The sequence below is a fragment of the Scyliorhinus canicula genome, chromosome 3, assembly GCF_902713615.1.
Source record: "Scyliorhinus canicula chromosome 3, sScyCan1.1, whole genome shotgun sequence".
Classification (NCBI taxonomy): domain Eukaryota; kingdom Metazoa; phylum Chordata; class Chondrichthyes; order Carcharhiniformes; family Scyliorhinidae; genus Scyliorhinus; species Scyliorhinus canicula.
In genome coordinates, this window is record NC_052148.1 from 74,769,653 (window position 1) to 74,787,092 (window position 17,440).

A 17,440-nucleotide genomic window follows, 5' to 3' on the forward strand; every position below is an offset into this window, starting at 1 on the left:
GTGATTGGTCTCAAAATATTTCACTTTGTTGAGTTTAGTGGTGTTTAATAACAAATACAAATAATAAATTGTTATATACAGAAACTAACATTTCAAAACATAAATTTTGATTCAAAGTTTTATATCCAACTGTTTCGAAATAAGGTTAAATTAGATTTCCATGGTTGCAATAAATCCCACTTCATTTTGGGAAATGGGACGGCTTATACATCAGAAGGCACTGTTACATTAATTGCGATTGAGAATCCGTTTCAACTAATAGCAGTTACTAAGCGTGTGTAAATGTAATGAACTTCAAATGATGTAATTTACAATTTGGTCGATAGTAATCGCTGAGTTACATAATGACGTCAGGCGTTTAAAGGCCAGGATGATCCAAACAGAAAACCTGTGTTGCAACTTTACCTCGAAACCTAACCAGATAAGCAAGGAAGAACATCCGTCCAGAAATATATGTTAATTTCTCTTCCGTCATTCTGTTTCAACTAACTTCCAAGATTGAAATGGTGACCTGCATGCCAGGTCCTGTAGGTTGGACAGTATGTGGAAGTGCTCTGGGCTGGGACTCTCAGTGGGCAGTTTTGAAGCGTTAACCCTTGCAGATGTGGCTGCATATTAGTCACATTTTGACTTTCTGACTAACATGGGTCACTAACCTCAGCTTTTCCTCCCATTTTCTCTCCTTTCAGGGTGACAGGTTTGCTCCTCCCCCTCCGGAGAGAGGCAATTCTAACGAGGGACTGAAGCTCCGAACAACGAGAAAATAATACGGCAACCCTGTGATCCCCCCCCGGCTCTGTCCGGGTCAGGTGCGGAGAATTCCGACTTCAGGCTCATTAATCAGAGTTGTGAAGATGAGTTGAGGCAGAGCTGTGTGTTTGGGAGTGTTGTTGTTGCGGCTGCAGTGTGTGTGGGCAGTCAGTGAGCCCCTTAGTGGAGCCCCATTAGGTGTCAATGTGCAGAGGAGCGCCTTAACTTTCCCTTTTAAGAGAACGTCCACAACCGGCATTACTCTCCCTGTAACACATCTCTGGCGGAGTGTGTCCTTCTAAATTTCAGAATTATTACAAATAACTCAACATTTTGGGGAAAGAATATAGGAAAACAAGTCGCAACAACACTTCTGCGACCGAGCGAAAAAAAAACTTTTAGTCAAAGATAGATTTATTTCAGGAGTAGGTTGGGGTGTGTGTGTGTTGTGCGTGCGGATGATCTTTGTTGGACCTTGTAGCATGAACCGGGGCGTGAGCAATATCTTTTAAGACAGGAACCCGGCTTCCCCGAGTGAGGGACGGAGTTCCTCCCGCCAACCCCCCAGTGGAAGATGTCCGTGTCCAGCCTGCCGGAGGACTTGGCCACGCTTTCCGAGCTGAATGAGAGCGCTCTGCTGGACGTGCTCCGCACCAGATTCGGGCATGACCACATTTATGTAAGTAAGGGGGGGATTCGAAAGTTTACTTGACTTAACGCAGGCTTTCAGGCTCCAGTTTAGCAACTCTGTACCAGGAAAATAACTTTCTTCCATTGACCTAAACCGGGAATTCTTGTGGATGGCCTGTGTCTTTTAAAAAAAAATAACATTTGCAAAGCAGACCAGCTTCTGTTTAGTCAACATGAGTAATTCCCACAGCAGGCTCAGCAAAGCTTTGTGTTCAACAAGTTTGAACCTGAGAGGGAGACACACCATTATCAAACTGGGCTTTCATTGAAAGAGTTACTGTTAATTGTTAATGTTAATGTTTATGTGTTAAATATGTTGATTGTATTTTGGAGACCTGTTATTACATTAATGCTCCTTTTTGAGGGAAGCGTCATTGATTCCACCTCGTGTGCTAGGCAGGTTGTAGGACCTGACATCAGGACATATTCTGAATTCTTCCCTCGGGTTTTTGTTCTGATATAAGAGTTCGGTAGCGCCTTCACTCCATTTCTAGAAAGTTGGACGTAATCCGGTGCTGCAGGCAGCCGGGGCAAACACACGCCCCAGGTTATTAGTTACCCTTCAAGGAATTTAAACTTCTTGGTCCCTCGTCCCCTCATTATCAGGATGGGGATGATCCCCACCAGAGGCAGACCAGACCATGGAGATATGGGGGATAACACTGTCTCGTCACTGCGTCTTTAATCTACAGGGTTAAAAGTTTTGAAGACAAGTAAATGACCTTAATGCATGCTATAATGAATATTTCTCATTGAGCAGGGTGTTACAGCCCACAGAAATTCTGCAAGTGCCTAGCACAAACACAATATAAGATATCATCCAAAGTTTATAATGACTTATTTTTGGATGTTTTAAAATTAATCTAAAGTATTGATTTTATATTTTGTTTTTGGACCCTACCACCATCTGCCTTTTTACGATCAATATAAATGAAACACTGTGCTTAATGAAATACTGTATTAAATAAATAATGAACTTCATTGCCAGTGAAGTGTTTTGGTAAGTCCAGAGGATGTGTAAGGTGCTGTGGAAGGCCAACAGATATAATACCGCAGAGGCTGGAAATCTGAAATAAAGATTTTTTTTGAAATGCTGAAAACTCAGCAGGTCAGGTTGTATCTGTCGTAGAAAGGAAGGTCGGCTTAACCTTTCCTTTTAGATTTGAAAAAAAATCTTTTACTTCAAACTCAAACCAAATTTTATAACAAAGAACATCCACATATGCCATTAATATTCCCAGTTTGTGCTGCTGGTCATTCTAAGTTAGTGTGTTTAACACTCCTCCAATAGAGGCAGTGTGCTTAACACTCGTTTGGCTCTGTTTCTTATTTCTATGCTCTGGAGTCGCCAGGTGCCGTAAGAGACACCGTCACAAGTGCTTAGGTCAAGTTCAAGTCAATAAAGTCATACACCGATTAGTAAGTTCAAAACAATTAGAGTTTATTATAACAATTATAATAAATACTCATGCACATGCTAAAAGACTAATACTTATCTAAGTAGGAACAAGCAAGGTCAGGGAACAAGGCCTTTGTTCCTTTCTGGTCTGCAACTTCTGTTCGCTAATAGTCGGCAAGAGTACAAGCAATGCCTGGGTCATGTAGCGATCGTTGGTTTGGCACTTACTTATAGATGGCTGTTGCTCAATGGCCGGTGATGAAAGACAGGAAGCTGGAGTCGGAGGCCGGAGTCGGGATGCAACAGGCAGAACCATGTGCGGGACCTTCCTTTTATAGGTCCCCAGAGGTCCGTGCCCCTTGGGGCGGGCTCTCTCACCTGCTGGGGATCGATTGGGTCTTTCCCAATCAATATGATTCGAACCCCCCTATCCTGGGGTTGTTTCTCGATGGCTGGGGCGGTTCCTAGGGCTCATTGTTCTGGTTTCGCTGGCGCCATCCTGGCTGGGTAGCTATAGAAAAGTATCAATCGATACTTAAATGTATCTGGGACTGACCCGGTATCACCTCATTAGTATGCAGATCGTTTTCCCATTAACATCACTGCCTGGACTCTGCAGCTGTGGGGAAACTGGTTTTTACGAGTGTCTCACTGTTGATAGCTTCTGCAAGCTGTTTGTCCTGGACTATGTCCGTTTTTCCCTGCATTCTTTGCAGTTCTCCATTTTGTATACTGGTGTCCATTTTAGATGGCTACAGTGCAAATTTTCCCCCTTTGTACCCCCCCGTGACAAAAATTAGAACAGATACCATTGCGTGCAGAATCCTGACCCCCACCAGTTCCCTTCACCAGGCGCAATTCCTGTATGTCTCCCATCCATACTGCCACCCCTGGCTGTGTTGCCGACTGCTAATTCATCAGTATCCTTTGGCGGGCATCAAGGAGGCAAAGGCCACCACATCGGCCCCGTGATCTCTTCCCCCCCCCCCCCCCCCCCCCGCTGCTCCGCCATTTCTGACACACCGAATATTGACGGCAAACCTCAGTACCTCCAACATCATTAAAAACAACCCTCCCTCTGCCAAATCCCTCTAATTTGTCACATCCCCAGAGCATATGGCTGTGGTTTGCTGGCCCCCTCCCACAATTCTCACAGCAATCCTCCACCCCCGGGAAGATTCCACTCACACGGGCCATGTACACCACCTTAAATTGTATGAGACTTATCCTCGCGCACAAGGTGGTCGTGTTAACCCGGCACACCACGTCGCTCCATATCCCCCATCCCAGCTCAATTCCCAGCTCCACTTCCCATTTGCCCTTAATCCTGTTCACCAATGCCGTCTCTTTCTTTTCCAGTCATCCGTAGATATCTCCAATCCTCCCCATATATTTAAAATCAGCAGTTTTGCCAGAAGCGTATATCCTGGTAATGAAGGGAACGTAGCTAATTCTTTCCGTACAAAATTCAGCACATGTAAGAATCAGAACTCATTCCCCCCAGGCAACTCAAACTTCTGTCGAAACTCTGCCCACTCCGTAAACTGCTCCTCTAAATACAGGTCCATCACTAATCTTACTCCTTCCCTTAGCGACTTCTCATACATCCCATCTGTCCTACCGGGCGCAAATCTGCGCTTTCTACACTACGGGACCAGCACCAATCCACGTCCCAACTTTGTGCTTCCTCAGCTGGTTCCATATCTATATTGAAGAGATCATCGCCGGCCATTAGAATACTTCCGCGGGACAAACAGGAATTGGGCCTTTAACATGGTTCTCAGACCTGACCCCTTGTAGCAGTCGCCTTCCACCTGTACCCACTCCACTGCCCTCCCCCAAGCCCACCATTGCCTCACCTTCTCCACATTGGCTACCCTGTAGTATAGCAGAAAATTCGGAAGCACTAGCCCCCCCCTACTTGACTTTTCCTCTGCAACAGTGTCTTACTAACCCCTGGTGTCTTAACCACCCAGGTTAAGGACTCTTAAGGACTATGGGCTCTGAGATTAGTCCATCCACTTTCTGATAAAAGGCTTTGGGAAGAAAAATTGGGAGAGATTGAAAATAAACAGGAACCTGGGTAACACGTTTGTCTTTACAGCCTGTACTCTCCCTGCCAGCGATAACGGCAAGGTATCCCACCCCTTTAGATCCACCTTGACCTCCTCCACCAGTCCAGCTATGTTCCATTTGTGTATCATTACCTAATCATGCACAACCTGGATCCCCAAATATCTAAAACGAACATTCACAATCTTGAACGGCATGGCTTCCAGATTTGCGTTCGTTCCTCATTCATTCACCTGGAACACCTCACTCTTTCCTACATTCAATTTGCACCTGGAGAAGGACCCAAATTTTCCTAGTAATGTCATAACCCTTCCCATGCTATCCAACGGATCTGCTACGCATAGCAATAAGTCATCTGCATACAATGAAACCCTGTGCTCCCTGCCACCACCCCCCACCCCCTCACAATACACTGTCACTCAGAGCCTCAGAGCGCAATCTTCTATGGGTCTATCGCCAATGTAAACAATAATGGTGACAGCAGGCACCCCTGCCTTGTTCCCCTATGGAGATTAAAAAATCATGGCACTACCCCACTCATTCGAACATTCACCTGAAGGATGCATAGAGCAATCGTATCCGTGTCACAAACAACGGCCCAAACCTTAACCTCCTCAGAGTCTCAATCAAATATCACCACTCTACAAGATTGAAGGCCTTCTCCGCATCCATCACCTCCAGCATCCTGTTACCTGACGGGCTCATACTACATTCAATAGACTCCTAATGTTGCTGGACAGCTGTCGTCCCTTCACAAATGCTGCCTAATCCTCTGCCACTATTTCAGACACACACCTGTCTAATTGCCTGGCCTGAATCGTTACATCAGTATTTAACAACAAAATGGGCCTCTATGATCCGCATTCCAATGGGTCTTTGTCTGTCTTTGGAATGAAAGAAATAGAGGCCTGTGCCAATGCTCCCCCCCCCTTCCAATGCCTCAGTAAACATTATCTGGAAGTGCGGGGCCAATTCCCCCTTTATAAGATTCGACTGGAAAGCCATTCGGCCCCGGCATCTTCCCCAACTGCATCGACCCCACCCCCACTACTATCTCCTGCAACCTTAATGGCTCCTCCAACTCCTGCCGCCTTTCCTCCCCCAAGCACTAACACATCCCAAAAAAAACCCATATCTGCCTCTTCTGCCCCAGACTCAGAATCCCTGAAAAAACCATCAAAGACCTCCACAGCCCCCCCCCCCCCCCCCCCCCCGCAAAATTTTCTGTGTCACCCTTGTCTCATCAACTGATGTGCCAGCAGCTGACTAGCCTTCTCACCATACTCATACTGGGCACCTCTTACCCTACAGAGATGACCCCCTGCAAGGCCTTCCTTTCCCCCAAAAGCTTCTAATCGGGGCTGCTGAATATCTCTAGCCCATCTCCACAATACCCTTAGCATACCCCTCTCCTCCCTTAAATTATTTGAGCAGCGAACGAGGAAGTTAGACAAAGGAGAATCAGTGGATGTGATCTATTTGGATTTCCAGAAGGCCTTTGACAAGGTGATGTACAAGAGGCTGCTAAATAAGATAAGAGCTCATGGTGTTAGGGGTGAGGTACTGGCACAAATAGAGGATTGGCTGACTGGAAGAATGCAGAGTGAGGAGAAAGGGGTCCTTTTCAGGATGGCAGCCGGTGACTAGTGGTATTCCGCAGGGGTCAGTGTTGAGACCGCAGCTATACACGATGTGCATTAATGATGAGGAAGAAGGAACTGAGGACATTGTTGCAAGGTTTGCAGATGATACAAAGATGTGTAGAGGGATAGGTTGTATTGAGGAAGCAGAGAATCTGTAGAAAGACGTGAACAGGCTAGGAGAGTGGGCAAGGAAGTGGCAGATGGAATACAATGTAGAAAGGTGTGAGGTTGTGCATTTTCTGGTAGGAAGAATAGAAGCATAGACTATTTTCTAAATGGGAAAAGACATTGGAAATCAGAAGTACAAAGGGACTTGGGAGTCCTAGTTCAAGGTTCAGGTTCAGTCGGCAGTTAGGAAGGCAAATGCAATGTTATAATTCATGTCGAGAGGGCTAGAATACAAGAGCAGTAAAGTACTGTTGAGCTGTATAAGGCTCTGGTCAGATCCTACTTGGAATATTGTGAGCAGTTTGGGCTCCATATCTAAGGAAGGATGTGCTGATATTGGAGAGGGTCCACAGGAGGTTCACAAGAATGATCCCCGGAATGAAAGACTTGTTATGTGAGGAGGGGCCTGTACTGGATGAGTTTTGAAGGATTGGGGGGGGGGGGATCTCATTGAAACTTACAGCGTGCCAAGGATGTTTCCACTAGTAGGAGAAACTGGAACCCGAGGCCACAGCTCTCAGACTGAAGGGACGATCCTTTAAAACAGCAATGAGGAGGACTTTCTTCAGCCAGAGGGTTGTAAATCTGTGGAACTCCTTGCCACAGAAGGCTGTGGAGGCCAAGTCACTGTGTCTTTAAGACAGAGGTAAATGGGTTACTGATTAATAAGGGGATAAAGGGTTATGGGGAGAAGGCAGGAGAATGGGGATGAGAAATGTATCAGCCATGATTGAATACTGGAACGACACAATGGGCCGAAGGGTCTAATTCTGTTCTTGTGTCTTATGGTCTATCAACCTTCTCTTTATGGGCCTTAAAAACAATCACCTCCCCTCAAACCACCGCCTTCAGCGCCTTCCAGAACTTGGCCGCAGATACCTCCCCATTTTGATTGAATTCTACATCATGTTCCTTTATAGCCAATCGCACCTTATCACAAAAGATTTTATCTGTCAGTGCCCCCGAATTGAATCCCATCTCTGTGCCTGCCCCAGCTTCATCCTCACATGGCGCATGGTCCAAGATGACTATATCTGCATACTCCATCCCCACCACCCCGCCAGTACCTCTTTCTCTACCACAAATAAATCAATTCTAGAGTATACCCGTTGGACCTGGGAGAAGAAGGAAAATTCCCCCTCACGCGAGTGCCTAAATATCCATGGATCAATCCCTCTCATCAGCTCCATAACCACCCCTAACTCCCTCGCCATCCCTGTCTTGTCACCGACTTGGCCTTCAATCGGTCCAACTTCGGGTCCAGAACACAATTAAAATCACCCTGCATTATAAACTTGTGGGAATCCAGATGCGGGATACTCGCTGATAGCTTTTCCATGAAGTCCCCATCACCTTAATTGGAAGCATATACATTGACAAAAACCACCAGTGTCCCCGCTAACCTCCCACTCATCATCATAAACCTACCCGCCCCGGGTCCTGCACCTCTCTCATCACTGCAAATGTCACCTTCTTACTGAACTATATTGAGACTCCCCTTGCCTTAGAGTCAAACCCTGAGTGGAAAGTTTGTGCCACCCACCCCTTCCTCAATCGCATCTGGACTTCTACTTGTAAATCGGTTACTTGCAGGAAAACCACAATTGCCTTTAAACTCTAAGTGCACAAACACCCGTAATATTTTGACTGCCCCATTCAATCCTTGGACATTCCAGGTTACAATGCTAACCAGAAGGCTGGCACAGTGGCCCAGTGGTTAGCATTTTTTCCAATTAAGGGGCAATTTAGTGTGGCCAATCCACCTAGCCTGCATATCTTTGGGTTGTGGGGGTGAAACCCACACAAACATGGGGAGAATGTGCAAACTCCACGCGGACAGTGACCGAACCTGGGACCTCAGCGTCGTGAGGCAACAGTGCTAACCACTGCGCCACTGTGTTGCCCTTGTGGATGGCACTGCTGCCTCGCGGCGCTGAGGACCCCAGTTTGATCCCGGCCCCGGGTCATTGTCCGTGTGGAGTTTGCACATTCTCCCCGTGTCTGCGTGGATCTCACCCCCACAATCCAAAGATGTGCCAAGTAGGTGGACTGGCTACGCTAAATTTCCCCTTTAATTGGAAAAAGAAGAATTTGGTACTCTAAATTTATTTAAAAAAACAATCCTAACAGGAAGCTTTCCACCTCCTCCTCTCTTATCATCTCCAACTCCAAAACCCACCCAAATATCCACTCCCCACCTGACATGAGTCTACACCAAATGGCCACCCCCTCGATCCAATTTACAAAACCACTGCGTCACCTACTCCCCACCCCACCCTCACCCTTCCTCTTTGGCTACTCATCGCAGCCCCCTCGCCCACTCTGTTTCCATTTGCTAGCATATCTACTGGCATATCCTGCTAGCATGGCACTCCTATCTGGAGGCCCAAACAATGGGCCTTGCATCCACCGCTCTTCTCACTCATTCCCCATTTCTTTTACTCCATCCACCCACCTCATCAACCCATAATGCTGCCCATTGCTTTACAGACAAAGAATCCCACCAACCCTAACCTTCTCAAAACTCCCCGTTACCTTTTCCCAATCAGATGTAGTGGAAAGCCCAACCACCATAGCCACAGCACAAAGCACATGTCATCAACATCACACTTAGAAACAACAATCAATAACATTAACAATACAATTTAACAAACGCTTAGCAAATTGTGAAAAGACAACTCAACCCATGCCTAACCCTCCCCCAGCCCTTGGTCCTGAACAAAGTAATTTGCCTCTTGTGTCTGAAAATAATGCTCTTTCCCCCTTGTGCATCACCCATAGCTTGGCAGGGCACAACACCCAAACTTATGTTGCTGAAACCTGCCTGCCTCTTGGGCAGTTCAGCCCCAATGTCCTGATATATCTGGACCCGATTCCCCTTGACTCTTGAGACTCGTAGCTCGTAAAAATCGGTTGATACCTGTGTTGAGAATTGAAAATCCATCACCTTTTAGTGGAGAGTCGGTGTTAATCTGGAACATTGTGTGGAAAAATACTTCTTGACTTCACTTTTGAATGGCTTAGCACGAATTTTAAAAGTGTACCTCATTGTGCTGAATTTCCCAACAGGAAAAAAAGGTTTCTTCCATCATCCTGCCAAACCCCTTGTCATGTCAAATACCTCAATTTAGACCACCACTCAACCTTCTCATCCCAATGGCCAAGTTTACTTTGTAAGCTGTGGTCATAATTTAACCATTTAGGCCCTGGCTTTATTCTGGTGAATTTTAACTGCCTCCACTCCCAAACCAGTATATCCTTCCTGATGCCAAAGCACTGCCATGCATGAGGCTAAAGTTAGTGAAAAGACAACCTTCCAGGAGCTCAAATTTTCCCTGGAAGGGAAAATGAGCAACTTGGAATTGACTGCTTCTGCATTTAAAAAAAAAAAAATCATGTAATCAAGACCTGGCTTGCATCTGGATGCTTGGTAATATTCATAAAATGTTATCTCATTTTAAGCCTGTGCCAGATAAGTTCGTTGGTTTGCCTCAACATGACTGGAAGAACAAAAAAGTTGCTGGTGACTGGGGATTCCTCTAACTGCTCGAACAGCATGTTTTCCAAAACTTTTAATAAACAAATTCAAATTTGAACTCTGGGTTGCTTGCCGAGTAACATAACCACTACATTGTTCGGCTGCTTTTATAGCTTTTCCTTCGTTAACCTTGTCTCAGTCAGGCATGGTGGCACAGTGGGTGGCACAGTGGTTATCACTGATGCTTCACAGCACCACGGACCCAGGTTCGGACAACACGGTGATGCAGTGGTTAGCACTCTTGCCTCACAGTGTTAGGGTGTCTGTCCGGTCTTGGGTGACTGCTGTGCGGAGTTTGCACTTTCGCCCGTGTCTGAGTGGGTTTCCTCCGGGTGCTCCGGTTTCCTTGCACAGACCAAAGGTGTACAGGTTAGGTCGATTGGCCATGTTAAATTTCCCCTTGGTATCCAAAGGTTAATTGGGGTTATGGGGATATGGTGGAGGAGTGGGCCCAAGTAGGATGCTCTTTCTGAGGGTCAGTGTAGACTCGATGGGCTGAATGGCCTCCTGAATTGTAGGTATTCTATGATTCTCGGTGTGACTCACCTCAGATTTCGAAGGCTGTGGATTCAAGTGTCAGTTCCAGGGGTGCAACTTAATGAGGGCAGTGAAGGGGTTGCCCACTGTTCACCACCAAAATTATCACCACCCAACCAACCCGATCTTTGGGAGCCCCAAAAGAATAAAGCCCCTAAATGGCAGAGGGAACCATGCAGCCAGAATTCCCAACTCCACGCGATCACTTATTACTGCACTTACCCCAGTAGGGTAGAGACCCCTCTCTGGGGAGCCGCTGACCAGTCAAAGACTGGCAGTGTGACCGGGAGTGGTGGCTGCTGCCAGCAATGCATGTGAGCTTTCAAGACCTGAGTGCCGAAATCAAGGTGGGCACCAAGGGTGGTGCACTGTTGGAGGTGCCATCTTTTGAACATATATCGCTATGTTGAAGAAAAGTAGGTGGTGTTTTGTCTGTGTCTTGTCCTATATTTATCCCTCCACCAACAGCACAATAAACCAATTATCTAATCATTATCATGTAGTTGCACAAATTGTTACACGTCAAAATACTTCATTGTCTGAAAAACACTGGACACCCTGTAGTCTGCTCATCTTTTAATCTTTATTTTCACCCTTGTACACATCTTTATTGTCTTTTATTGGGTGTACATGGCTTTTACCATGTACAGATATTTGTTGGCCAATGTTTTAGCATTTTTGAGTTGAGACAATATGATTTAGTCCTTGTTGATTAATTGCAGCTGGAGGGAGTTGGAGTGGGGCCTTGTCTTTGGTAGTGCAGCTGCCTTTGAGAGGTTTCCCATCCTGATGATTTTGCACTGACAGATGATAGCTGCTTGCATTGAAGATGATCTGACTGATATTCTTCGCTCTGTGGTGCAGGGCACTAGAGCTCAATCTCAAGTCATCTTTTCATTGAGGCAGTGGTGGCACACGAGGATGTTCTGATACAGAGAGAACACTGTGTTGGAAGCCTGCCTCTGCATGGGTGTGATCCTGTTGCATAGTCTGCCATCCATGCTGGGGGGGTTGGGGTGAGGAAAGGGGAACCTATGGGGAGCCCAGTTGTGCTTGGTGCCTTTAGTGATGTGGTGAAGGGGCTGGTTTAACTCACTGGGCTAAATTGCTGGCTTTTAAAGCAGACCAAGCAGGCCAGCAGCACGGTTCGATCCCCGGACAGACGCCGGAATGTGGTGACTAGGGGCTTTTCACAATAACTTCATTGAAGCCTACTTGTGACAATAAGCGATTTTCATTTTTTTCATTTCAGGTTCCCAGCCGAGTTTGAGAACTGGCTGCCATGTTTCGTGTACCTTGATCTGGGAGCCGGGAAGCTCAGATTCAATGGAGCACGTTTAATCCAGACTCTGAGGCCTGGTGTCGGGTTGGTCTTCCAACCCGTGGTTCTGTTCCTGTTGTCGGTTGAGAGGGGTTGGGGTTGCTTGAGTAGGCCAGGCTGTCCCTCCCAACCTGCTGGAGCTTTGGTAGTTGACTGCCTGGGCTTGGTCAAGTTGGCATGCTGGGAGTAATGAGGTTCATGTTCCGATTGTTGGAATTCTTGGAAGATAATAGATACATAGAAGATAGGAGCAGGAGGAGGCCTTTTGGACCTTCGAGCCTGCTCCGCCATTTATCACGGTCATGGCTGATCAACCAACTCCATTGCCTAATCCTGCTTTCTCCCCATAGCCTTTGATCCCATTCCCCCCAAGTGCTAAATCTAACCGCCTCTTAAATATATTCAATGTTTTAGCATCAACTACTTCCTGTGGTAATGAATTCCACAGGCCCACCACTCTTTCGGTGAAGAAATGTCTCCTCATCTCTGTCTGAAATGGTTTACCCTGAATCCTCAGGCTGTGACCCTTGGTTCTGGACAAAGCCACCATTGGGAACATCTTCCCTGCATCAACCCTGTCTAGTCCTGTTAGAATTTTATAAGTCTGTATGAGAGCCCCCCCTCATTCTTCTGAACTCCAGCGAGAACAATCCTAACCTAGTCAACCTCTCCTCGTATGACAGTCCTGCCATCCCTGGAATCAGTCTGGTAAACCTTCGCTGCACTATCCCGAGAGCAAGAACATCCTTCTTCAGAAAAGGAGACCAAAACTGTATACAGTATTCTAGGTGTAGCCTCACCAAGGCCTTGTATAATTGCAGCAACACATCCCTGCTTCTGTACTCGAACCAGTGCTCTCTGTTTCAGATCCTGCTTTATCCTGGATGTCTACTTTCTTCATGTACCAGTGGACTGGTCTTTATCCTGATGACTGCTTTATTCCTCAGTTGTTATCCTGGACTTTACTCCCTGCTAATCATGTTGTTGGTTAATATTGTTAATTTATGTGTGCGGGGCAGTAAATATTTCGAGTGCGATGTCCTGTACCGTTGTTATCTGAAATTAAGAAGGTTTTATCATGTTGCAATGAATTTTGATTTCAGGGTTTGTGTGCAGTTTCTTTATCCTTTGCGGGGTATAATGTGCAGGGGGAAGGTGGAGGCTCTGCGTAGTAAGGTTAGTTTTGTCCTCCATGCGTTCGAGCAAAGTCCCCCACAGTAAGTTATTTTATTTTTGGCTGATCCTTTTACTCTCCAGGTCAGGAGAGTGGAGGGGGAGGGGGGGGATAAGAAGGGAACAGAGTCAGTAATTTCTCCTGATAGGGAACTCCCTTTCTGACGGTTGGGGTGGGGTTGGTGTGAGCCTTGGGTCATAGATTTTCGGATATGGATCAATGTGGGTTTTTGGGCGACCTAATTCTTTCCTTTTTTTCGAGACGTCCTGGGTGTTTGGGTGGGGTTGGGGGGTGTCCCCATGGTTCCCAGGGCTGTCGCTCTGACAGCCCTCCCACCCTTGAGCGGATTCTCCCCCCACCTATGCTCCTTTTGGCTCTTAGCCAAGTGATATCCTGTTGCCTACTGGTGTTGGTGGTCCAATGACCTGTCCTTTGATCTGGGGCTGGGAGATGGGACTGTAGAAGCTCACACTCTTGCTTTAGACTTTTGTTTTTACTCTTTTTTAAAAAAAACTTCTTTAATGGGAGCCCCTAGGCTGAGTATTAGGATTTGGTTGTTTTCTTTTTTGTCTTGCTATTTTGCATCTTGAAGGTGTAGGGTGGCTGCCTGTCCTGGTCCAGAGAAGAGTTAAATTTAAATTGTGCTGTAAAGAGTTAAGTCAATTTCCCCTTATCACTAGTGTTCTTGTGGTATTGTTTTCTTCTGTCATTCTGTTTTGTAGCTATGGGTAAGATGTTGGTCTATAATGTTGCCTGTATCCTGTTTGGGTGCAGACTGGTCATTTATCCATGGAAGGAACACGTTGGGGATTTTGTCCGTGATTCATGCGGTTTTATTTGTTTTCCATTATGTGATGACTATTATTTTGTGCTGTACCTGCTATGAATTGATGCCTATAGCTATCTCTCTGCTTTTGTTATTTGAGGTGATTTTTTGTGGACATTGGAAAATATCAATAAATTGACATTTAAAAATAATTAATATTGTATATAACTCCAGCCATGTTAATCTTGATTTAGACTGGGTTGTTGGAGGCGATCGAGGGCCATAACCCCACGGAATATTTCTCAGACATGTTCCTTAAAATGGTGGGTGAGAGTAAATTTGTATCCAGTCCGGAATTGGACAGGGCCCATCGCTCACTTCGACTGAAGCCTTGTTCTGAAGATTCAATTGCGGTGATTGTAAGATTTCACAGTTTCAAAGAAGAAGAGAGGGTTATTCGATGGGCAAGGGAGCACTGCGATCTCAAGTGTGAAGGCCACTCCATTAGGCTGTATCAGGACATGAGTGCAGAGTTAGCAAAAAGAGCCGCGTTTAATGGAGTGAAGATTGCCCTCTGCAAGAGTGGAGTCAGGTTCTGGATGGTCAACTTAGCTCAACTTAACTTTTTGACATGCTGGGGGATGTTATGTGTGCTGACTAATCTGGTTTATGGCTCTGTTCATGAACATGTTGTATTGTTTGTATTTTTTGTTTTTCTTCTTGGTGGCATTGTGTTCTTCTTACCATTCATTAGATTGGAGGTTCTCTACTACTTCGGTATTTTTTACGTTAATATATTGTTTTGTTTCTCTATTCAACAATAGTGTTTGGCGTGACATTTAGTCGCAAGTGGGTGTTGCAAGTTAAACGGGGTTTTGTTTTTTAAATTTATTTTTCTCCAGTTAGGAGTCTCCCTGCTAACTAGGGAGTTAGTCAATGGGACTAGGTTTGAAGGGTTCGCTGCGGCTAATTATAGTAGTTTTTTAAGAAAATGGGCTTAGAGTTTTTGTTTTGTTTGGTTCTGTTAAATGCAGGTTTTAGTCTCAGGATAAGTCTTTGTTTGCCTCACTTTCATTTGCTTTTGGGTGTGAGTACATTCAATGGTGATGATGTTTTGGGATGGGGTGAGGGTTGTGGGTAATCTGCTGATGGTGTCTATTGGTTTACCTTTGTCCACAGTCTTTTGACTTGGTTTGGTGGCCATCTTGGGTGGATCTTTTTGCTGTTTATTTTCAGTGTCCCTTGGTTGACTTCTCCTGGTGGGAATGGTTGACTGATTAAAGGGTGGTTGGAGGCCTCCAATCCATTTGGTCATCTGGAACATTAGAGGTTTGAATGGTCCAGTAAAAAGGTCGAAGGCATTTGCCCATCTTAAGAGCTTAGACTCGGATGTTGTTTTCTTGCAGGAGACCCACTTGCGTGTCAGGGATCAGGCCAGGCTGATCAAGGGTAGGCTGGGCAAGTTTTTCATTCAGGTTTCGATGACAGGGCCAGGGGTACAGTGATTTTAATTCATTAAAGTTTTCCTCCTCTCAGATTATAGCCAACACAATGGTCAATATGTTGATGTTTGTGGCTCCCTGTCGAACACCCCAGCAGTCATGGTGAACATTTATGCCCCCAACTGGGATGGTCCAAATTTTATTAACTCCCTGTTGGCCTCCCTCCCCAACCTCGATTCATCAGCTTATTCTAGCGGGTGAACTGAGCTGTGTTTTGGACCAATCCAAACCTAAATCTCTTTGGCTGAGCTTTGTAGTCTTCTATGTCTATGATTGGGGAGATGGATCCTTGGCACTTTCTGCACCCAAGTGATGGAGATCGCTTTGTTTTCACACGTCCGCCATGCACAGTCCCGTATTAATTTTTTTTGTTGTTCTGATTGGGTTCTCCTCCTTTTGGTGGGGGCGGCTGAGTACTCCGCAATTATTATTTCTGACCATTTCTTTTGGCCCCAACCAACATCCGCCCTGGAGATTAGATCCTACATTGTTGGCTGGTAAATTGTGAGCACGTGTCCACCTCCATAGATGACAATATAAAATCAAACGGGTTGGATTAAATCTCACCTTCCACGCTGTGAGAGGCTCTTACGGCTGCCCTCGCAGGGGGGGGGGGGGGGGGGGGGGGGGGGGGGGGTAGGGAGAAGGATCTCCTACAAAGCAAATATGTTGAAGAAATGTGGTTGGAGCAACAGAGGCTGGTGAATTTCATTCTAGAGGTGCATCATAGTACTCGCTTGATCCTACTCCAGAGCTATTGGCAAATACGAAAAAATTACATATCTGTTCAGGCTATTGTCTATTAGCAGGGTGGTACCTCAACAGCAACATTCTAGGGGCAAAGGCCAGTTGTCTTCTGACTCACCAACTCATACACCAAATGGCGTTCCTTGATGTCCCTCAGATACGCAATCAGGGTGGCAATCTTGTTCCCACCCCTCTCCAGATCAAGGTGGATTTTCAATCCATTTATCGTGATTTTTATAGATCAGAACCCCCTGCAGATAACTCGGTCATATCTGACTTTCTGGACAGTCTGCCCATCCCAATGGTCGATGTGGATAAGAGCAGTAAATTGGACTCCCCATTATGCCCTGAGGAGATTTTAAAACGGATGGGCTGATGCAGTCTGGCAAGGCCCATGTCCGCATGGCTCTCTGACTAAATGTTACAAGAAGTTCTTTGAGAAGCTTGTACCTTCATTATTGGACATATTCAATGATTTTTTTACCCTGGGGTTGTTGTCTCCGGCTCTCACTCAAACCTCTATTTCCTTGTTTGTTAAGTGGGACAAGGACCCCACAGATTGTGCTTCATACCGACTCATCTCACTTTTGAATGCAGATGTGAAGCTACTCACTATGGTTAGTGCTGTTGCTTCACAAAGCCAGGGACCTGGGTTCGATTCCCGGCTTGGGTCACTGTCTATGCAGAGACTGCACGTTCTCCCCATGTCTGCGTGGGTTTCCTCCGGGTGCTCTGGTTTCCTCTCTCAAATCCCAAAAGACGTGCTTGTCAGATGAATTGGACGTTCTGAATTCTCCCTCAATGGACCCGAACAGGTGCATAGTGTCCAAGTGGATTTACAGCGGTGGAATAACATTCTTTGGCGGGTAGGGTACAAATTTTTTAAATGAATGTGCTCCAGAGGTTTATATTTTTATTTCGATATCTTCCCATTTTATAACCTCCCGACCCATGCTTCACGATAACCTCCCGACCCCTGCTTCACTATAACCTCCCGATCCCTGCTTCACTATAACCTCCCGACCCCTGCTTCACTATAACCTCCCGATCCCTACTTCACTATAACCTCCCGACCCATGCTTCACTATAACCTCCCGACCCCTGCTTCACGATAACCTCCCGACCCCTGCTT

At 46.0% G+C, this 17,440-nt stretch overlaps 1 protein-coding gene across 1 annotated transcript in view; it reads left to right on the forward strand.

The window, feature by feature from the left end:
- Positions 1 to 418: 418 nt before the first annotated feature.
- Positions 419 to 17,440, forward strand: part of LOC119962742 (myosin-IIIb) — a 236,855-nt gene continuing 219,833 nt past the window's right edge. The window contains exon 1 of the mRNA XM_038790750.1: positions 419 to 1,429. Coding sequence (XP_038646678.1) covers positions 1,325 to 1,429 — 105 coding nt within the window. The 5' untranslated portion in view covers positions 419 to 1,324. The remainder of the gene's footprint in view (positions 1,430 to 17,440) is intronic.